At 48.8% G+C, this 8,459-nt stretch overlaps 1 protein-coding gene across 1 annotated transcript; it reads right to left on the reverse strand.

Moving 5' to 3' along the window:
• Positions 1-1,096: 1,096 nt before the first annotated feature.
• On the reverse strand, positions 1,097-3,655 carry LOC142496260 (serine protease FAM111A-like). Its single transcript, XM_075602861.1, has one exon. It carries the CDS (start codon positions 2,823-2,825, stop codon positions 1,596-1,598), a length of 1,230 nt encoding a protein of 409 aa, XP_075458976.1. The 5' UTR covers positions 2,826-3,655; the 3' UTR covers positions 1,097-1,595.
• Positions 3,656-8,459: the final 4,804 nt, after the last annotated feature.

The following is an 8,459-nucleotide window of genomic DNA, read 5'->3' on the forward strand; positions in this document are numbered from 1 at the left end:
GCATTGCAGTATTGCAGCCAGCGGGAATGAAATGCTTAAATCACAGCCGGGAAAATAACGCAATACACTCCAGGCGAAAACGATACAAAACCGAACATCACCGTGATATACCCAAATTTGCGGAACTAGCCGGGTTAGAATAAAGTTGGTCGCCTCTGTATATACCGTATATGTGCTTGTCACTTTGAATGGATCTAGTTTGGAGCTGCAGATACCAAAGTATCTGCATAGCTACTAAATAATCGTAGTTTAGATACAGTCCAAATATAAATAATTAGTCAATGTGACATGCTATATAATATAAAATATATTCTTGTATGAAATATTTAATAAATAAAAAAACATGTATTAAAATTATATGAATATAGTATATTTGATTAAGATATTATAAAGGCTATTAAAAATGTTTAAAAATCAATTTGCTAAATAAAAATGAAAGATAAAAGCGAAAATAAAAAGAAGGATGATGGGGCCAAAAAGCGCACAAGAAACCCGAGGAGGACCTAGGGCATCTCTACATGAGGGTTTCAGCATACCTGACAGGTGGAGGAGTTGGGAGAAGTACACAAGATTGTACTCGAGTACCTTGCGCATATTCATTTTAAACATTGTGAGTGGCCGTAATCCGTGCACTCTAGCATTTATTATTATTTAAATTGTTTTGCAATATTATGCTATAGGTAGAATATAGTTCCCATTGTTTCAGCGCAAACACGCAAAAAAATTCTCCAAAGGACTTGTGCACAAAGTAATAAAATACTCAACTACATTTCAAAAAAATTTTTATTCTGTTTATCAAAGTATTTTTCGTTTACAAAGCCAATGTCACAATAAAAACAGTAGAGATATATGGGTGTGTAGCACACCAAAAAAATGCCCATAAATGCGATACTTTGCGCAAAGCCGGAGCTCCTGGTTCAGGGATGGCTATCTGCAGCAATCCAGGTATACAGCAACAGGAGAGGCGATGCAGGTTCCACGGGTTTCTTTAGGAAAGAATTTATTCAAGATACACAAAGTTTCGGCCTCACTTTGGTCATTACCAGTCACTTGACAAAAGCCTAAGTGAGGCCGATACGTTGTGTATCTTGAATAAATTCTTTCCTGAAGAAACCCGTGGAGCTCTGTATCATCTTTCTTGTTACAATAAAAACAGTAACACACACCTAATAGATTAGAATTTATAAAAGTATATTGATCTCTTGTAGGGTTTTGATATTTTCTACATTTTCCCTGGTGATCCTAGTGTGTCACCAGCGCTGCCGTTGAGTTCTGGGATGCAACGCTTCCCTGCAGCGCAGAATTCATAGCGCTGCAGTGACGCACTCTAGTGGGAGGGAGTTCAAGGCGGTGTGGGGTTCACAAAACATTTGGCGCTAGCACTGCAGAGGCATACTGTATGCGCGAGAAAGAGCAGCCATATTTATGAGATCCCGCCTATTTCCTATAAAAAAACAAAATACAGAAAAATCTTAATATTTTATGCAAAGAGCTGATTGTCTTTCTCATTGTGCCCAGGCCCCCGCCCCCCTCCCCCGACAGGTTACCCTGGAGCCCATTACTCCAGGGGGAGAGAGGGGGGTGTTGGGCGGGCGTTAGTCCGAATGTATTGGTGTGGGTGGGTTATAGAATTCGTGTATGGAAATAAATTCCCTATATTTGGGGTTTTCCTTTACATTGCGTTTCACATAATTCAAGAGCCTATTAAATATCTGATCAACATTCGCAAGAGTGTGATAGAAAGGTCGGAATTCAACAGCAGCATAAATAACAATCTCAACCATAGATGTTCCATATTCTATTATGTTTATCTTTTTACCTAAACCTTCTACTGGATATTCTCCTCCCTGCATTGCCACAAGGTGTCCAGCGCTATTAAAGACAGGAGAGCCGGAGGACCCCCAATAAAAACAGGTATCATATGTTAGTTTATGGGTGTCTATTTCCTTTAATTCAATATTTTTATGTGTATAGTGAACATACGGGTGTGCAGCAAGGGCAGCTTCCACCGTTTGGGAGCGAGAGTTGAACTCGATGACTGAACATAACACAATCTCCTTGGGCTGGGAACCTGGGTGACCAATGACGGTTATAGCGCCATCTGGAGGCGGGAAATTTAAATGTTCTAACAAGCCTTTAGGAAATGGGAGTTGATAATCCTCAGGAATGTGTAACTGTAATAACGCGTAGTCACGAGCTTCACTATATGCCAGCGGTCTGGTAACAGGCAAGAAATTGTTTTCTCCAAAGCTCCCACTTTCATAGCTGAATTTAACCTCAATCTTCTTTGTGAATGTATCCTCAAAATTCTTTGGCAAATATTTTTCCACAACATGGTGACAGGTGAGTAGCCACGTACCACACAGGAGAAAACAGGAGCCCAGAGATTCACCTGCGCCAGCAATTCGGATTATTCCCACACAGTCTAGGTGCTTATTAATGATACGGTGGGTGCTAGCCAGAGTGGTGGGCTTGTGAAGGACATTATTGCTGAAATTCTCCTTTAAGAGAGCCCAGGCTTTGCGTTCCCCTCCTTTATCTTTGACAAATTGATTAAAGTTCTCTATAAATGTTACATACAGCGCCTCGTACTGAGGTAATTCGATGAGAGATATCTGCCCAGCTGCCGTGTTCTCCTCCCCTGGGTGAGATTGGAGGTTGGGGGTATCCCCATCACTGGGGGTATCCCCATCACTGGGGGTATACCCATCAATGGTGGAATCAGTGGGGATATAGAAATCACTGGAGGTATCACTGGGGGTATCACTGGGGGTATCACTGGGGGCGTTCCCATCACTGGGGGCATCAACAGCTTCTTCACACATTTTCCCCACAGGAGCTTCTTTTGTACGATGTTTGGACTTGGGAGGGAGTATAAGGTAATATGTTTCTCCCTTCTCCACATCGCTCACTTTTCGGTTGCATGGTAATTCGACCTCTATCTTCTCTGAATAAAGAGAGAATCCATGTGTAACTTCACGGCTGAACCTTCCATCTGCTAGGATAGTCTGCTCTATTGTCTGCTCTCCATACCCAAACACACAGAGTTTTACTTTATCTGGGTTGTACCTCTCGTTCAATAATATTGGTCTTGTAGCACCTTCCCTGCTAGGCCTGCCCTGGCTACTCACACAGAAAAGCACACCATCTGTATGCCATTTATATGATGGTATCTCCGTGGGAAACTCGACTTCTGTGTTATTCACAACAAGATGATCATTTTCTGGCAGAGCACCCAGTGGTAACCAGGGATTAACTAGTGCCTCGTGTTTGTCAGAATAGATACAGAGATAATTTGATTCATCATGTTTCTCTTTAAAAGAGTCAGCCGTCTTCAGGATTTCAATAAGTGGGTCACATGCGCTTCCACTGATTACTTCTTTATAAAGCTCCTTGCCCTTCCAACTCCAAGTCAGCTGTTTGACTTCAGCCTCTTTCTTTATTTTCTGCAGAGAAAGAGCAGAGTTTAATATATAACTATGGGTTAGATCCACTGTAGGTCACTAAAAGATTAAGGGGCCTATGCAGAGAGCAGCGCTTTTTAAAATTGGAGAGGGGAATAAAAAGTAGGTTTAACGGAGAGTTTTATTCTCCATATGCAGAAATGGGCGAAATCCGCTATTTTTAGCATTACTGCATGTGGAGAATTGTAAATGAGGAGATGCGCGCAGCTGAAAGGGAAAAAAAAAATTGCGCATTTTTTTTTTCCCTATAGCCGGCGACCTCCTGTTTCTTGCCAACTTTAGTTGGCGGAGCAAATAGTAGAATTTCTCTCCATTTTAATGGCGATAACAGCCACTAGATGGCGATCGCGCCTTTCTGCATACGGCGGTTTAAAAGACTGCAGAAATATAGGGTCTCGCCAACTGCGCGGCGCGTTTTTCAAACAAATTTTTTTTTTTGCGCTTTTCTCTCTTTTCCCCTCATTCGCGCCAGTTCTTTACTTTTTGATGAAATATTTCGCTGCAAACTGGCGAAACACAGCTTCTCGCTGCTCTCTGCATGAGGCCCTTAGGCTGAAATAATGTAGAGATCATTTTAATCGCTGCTAGAAGCATGAGTTAGATTTAAAGCACATGCTTCTAAGGCTGCGTCCATGGTATGGACGACCGCGCGGACGAGCGATCAGACTGCCTTTAGGCAGTGATCGCATCTATTTGGCGTGCGCACGGAAGCGAGAGGGGGCGCGCGTTGCGCAAAATCAATTCAAACTGATTTCTTGACGCGACGGGCCGGTCACGTGAGCAGCTCACCCAATCAGGGCGAACCAGCTCCGTGACGTCACACCCCTAGACACGCCCATGTATGGCGCGCATACCATAGCAATTCCCTCAGCTTCCGCGCGCCTCCGCACGGCTGAACTGTCTAAGGACGCAACCTAAGCCCCATAATATAGTGGTCGCTCACGCTGTTCCGTGCGCACACGCGGCAGTTATAGTTGGCTGTGGTTAGCCAGCCATTGTATGCTAGGGCTGCGCGCACGCACGGCAGTGAGCGTGGAGCCGAGCGATAGCGGGGAAGACTCAGAAAAGTAAGTATTCGCGCCGCTACCGCCGCTGTAATAGTTACATAGTTACATAGTAGATGAGGTTGAAAAAAGATGAAGGTCCATCAAGTTCAACCTATGCTAAATATAGACAACAGATACTTCATCCTATATCTATACTTCCTCATTGATCCAGAGGAAGGCAAACAAAAAACCCCATCAAGGGGAAAAATTAATTCCTTCCTGACTCCAAGAATTAGCAATCGGATTAATCCCTGGATCAACATCCTTCCCATGTATACTTATTTGGTATATCCCTGTATACCTTTCCTTTCTAAAAACATGTCCAACCTTTTTTTGAACAAGTCTATTGTATCTGCCATCACAGTCTCCATGGGTAATGAATTCCAAATTTTAACTGCCCTTACTGTAAAGAACCCTTTCCTTTGTTGCTGGGGAAATCTATTTTCCTCAAACCTTAAGGGATGGCCCCGAGTCCTTTGTACTGCCCGTGGGATGAATAGTTCTTTTGAAAGCTCCTTGTATTGTCCCTGAATATATTTGTATATAGTTATCATATCCCCTCTTAGACGCCTCTTTTCTAATGTAAATAAATCTAATTTAGCTAGCCTCTCCTCATAAGTTAGAATGTCCATCCCCTTTATTCATTTGTTGGCTCTTCTCTGTACTCTCCCTAGTTCCATAATGTCTTTTCTTAGTATTGGTGCCCAAAATTGTACTCCATATTCAAGGTGTGGTCTTACTAATGCTTTGTAAAGGGGCATAATTATGTTTACTTCCCTTCCATCCATTGCCCGTTTGATGCAAGATAAGATCTTGTTTGCCTTTGCAGCTACTGCATGACATTGGGCACTATTACTAAGCCTGCTGTCCACAAGCACTCCTAAATCCTTCTCCATCAAGGATTCCCCCAATATATCTCCATTTAATTTGTAAGTCGCCATTTTATTCTTGCATCCCAAATACATAACCTTACATTTATCTGTATTAAACCTCATCTGCCATTTACCTGCCCACGTTTCCAGTCTCTCCAAGTCCTTCTGGAGAGAAATTACATCCTGCTCTGATTCAATTACCTTACACAATTTAGTATCATCAGCAAAGATGGAGACTTTGCTCTCGATCCCAACCGCAAGGTCATTAATAAACAAGTTAAAAAGCAGGGGTCCCAGTACCGATCCCTGAGGTACTCCACTCACGACTTTAGCCCAACCTGAAAAAGTTCCATTTATGACAACCCTCTGTTGTCTGTCCTTTAACCAGTTTTCAATCCAGGTGCATATATTAATACAGAGTCCAATTTTCTTTATTTTGTACACCAACTTCTTGGGTGAAACCGTATCAAAAGCCTTTGCAAAATCCAAGTAGACCACATCAACTGCATTACCCTGGTCTAAATTCCTACTTACCTCCTCAAAGAAACAAATAAGGTTAGTTTGGCAAGATCTATCCTTCATAAATCCATGCTGACTATTACTAATAGTTTTGTTTTCCATTAGGTATTCCTGAATATTATCCCGTATTTAACCTTCAAGTAGTTTCCCCACTATTGAAGTCAGGCTTACAGGTCTGTAATTTCCCGGTTGTGATCTAGCTCCCTTTTTAAATATAGTCACCGCATCTGCTTTACGACAATCTTGTGGTACTGAGCCTGTGGAAATGAAGTCCTTGAATATTAAATACTGTGAGTTAAATTTCCCGCTATGAGGGGGGGGGGGGGTGGACAGTGGACAGGAGGGGGGGGTGGACAGTGGACAGGAGGGGGGGGTGGATAGTGGACAGGAGGGGAGGGGGTGGACAGTGGACAGTGGACAGGAGGGGGGGTACAGTGGACATGAGGGGGGGTGGACAGTAGACAGGAGGGGGATGGACAGTGGACAGGAGGGAGGGGGGGCAGTGGACAGGAGGGCTGGGGACAGTGGACAGGAGGGCTGGGGACAGTGGACAGGAGGGCTGGGGACAGTGGACAGGAGGGCTGGGGACAGTGGACAGGAGGGCTGGGGACAGTGGACAGGAGGGCTGGGGACAGTGGACAGGAGGGCTGGGGACAGTGGACAGGAGGGCTGGGGACAGTGGACAGGAGGGCTGGGGACAGTGGACAGGAGGGCTGGGGACAGTGGACAGGAGGGGGGGTGGACAGTGGACAGGAGGGGGGGTGGATAGTGGACAGGAGGGGAGGGGGTGGACAGTGGACAGGAGGGGGGGTACAGTGGACATGAGGGGGGGTGGACAGTGGACAGGAGGGGGATGGACAGTGGACAGGAGGGGGGTTGGACAGTGGACAGGAGGGCTGGGGACAGTGGACAGGAGGGTTGGGGACAGTGGACAGGAGGGTTGGGGACAGTGGACAGGAGGGCTGGGGGCAGTGGACAGGAGGGGGGGGCAGTGGACAGGAGGGGGGGGGCAGTGGACAGGAGGGGGGGACAGTGGACAGGAGGGGGGGACAGTGGACAGGAGGGGGGGACAGTGGACAGGAGGGAGGGGGGACAGTGGACAGGAGGGAGGGGGGACAGTGGACAGAAGGGGGGGGACAGTGGACAGGAGGGGGGGACAGTGGACAGGAGGGGGGGACAGTGGACAGGAGGGGGGGGGACACAGTGGACAGGAGGGGGGACACAGTGGACAGGAGGGGGGGACACAGTGGACAGGAGGGGGGGACACAGTGGACAGGAGGGGGGGACACAGTGGACCGGAGGTGTGGGGGGTGAGACAGTGGACCGGAGGTGTGGGGGGGGGGACAGTGGACAGGAGGGGGGACAGTGGACAGGAGGGGGGGGACAGTGGACAGGAGGGGGGGGGGACAGTGGACAGGAGGGGGGACAGTGGACAGGAGGGGGGGACAGTGGAAAGGAGGGGGGGGACAGTGGACAGGAGGGGGGGACGACAGTGGCCATGAGAGGGGACGACGACAGTGGACAGGAGGGGGATGACAGTGGACAGGAGGGGGGGGAAGTGGACAGGAGGGGGGGGAAGTGGACAGGAGGAGGGGACAGTGGACAGGAGGGGGGGACAGTGGACAGGAGGGGAGGGACAGTGGACAGGAGGGGGGGGACAGGAGGGGGGGACAGTGGACAGGAGGGGGGGACAGTGGAAAGGAGGGGGGGGACAGTGGACAGGAGGGGGGGACGACAGTGGCCATGAGAGGGGACGACGACAGTGGACAGGAGGGGGATGACAGTGGACAGGAGGGGGGGACAGTGAAAAGGGGGGGGGGACAGTGGACAGGAGGGGTGGGGGGGACAGTGGAAAGGAGGGGTGGGGGGACAGTGGACAGGAGGGGGGGACAGTGGACAGGAGGGGGGGACAGTGGACAGGAGGGGGGGACAGTGGACAGGAGGGGGGGGACAGTGGACAGGAGGGGGGGACAGTGGACAGGAGGGGGGGACAGTGGACAGGAGGGGGGGACAGTGGACAGGAGGGGGGGACAGTGGACAGGAGGGGGGGACAGTGGACAGGAGGGGGGGACAGTGGACAGGAGGGGGGGACAGTGGACAGGAGGGGGGGGACAGTGGACAGGAGGGGGGGACAGTGGACAGGAGGGGGGACACAGTGGACATGAGGGGGGGACACAGTAGACAGGAGGGGGGGACACAGTAGACAGGAGGGGGGGACACAGTGGACAGCAGGTGGGGCATTTGACAGGAGGGGGGGGACAGTGGACATGTTTCTCCACTCCCCCCTCTCTCTCCGCTACTCCTCCCCCCATGCACAGCTCCGGTCCCCACCCTACAGTGTCTGACACACACACACACACAGTGTCACACACACACAGTGACACACACACACACACACACAGAGTCACACACACAGACACACAGAGTCACACACACACACACACACACACACACACAGAGTCACATACACACGTCACCTCTCCTTCCGGGCGCCGCCATCTTAGACACTCGGTGCCGCGAGGGAGGAAGGGGGTCCTTCCGGGCGCCGCCATCTTAGG

Source organism: Ascaphus truei, chromosome 5 (assembly GCF_040206685.1).
Source record: "Ascaphus truei isolate aAscTru1 chromosome 5, aAscTru1.hap1, whole genome shotgun sequence".
NCBI classification, from domain to species: domain Eukaryota; kingdom Metazoa; phylum Chordata; class Amphibia; order Anura; family Ascaphidae; genus Ascaphus; species Ascaphus truei.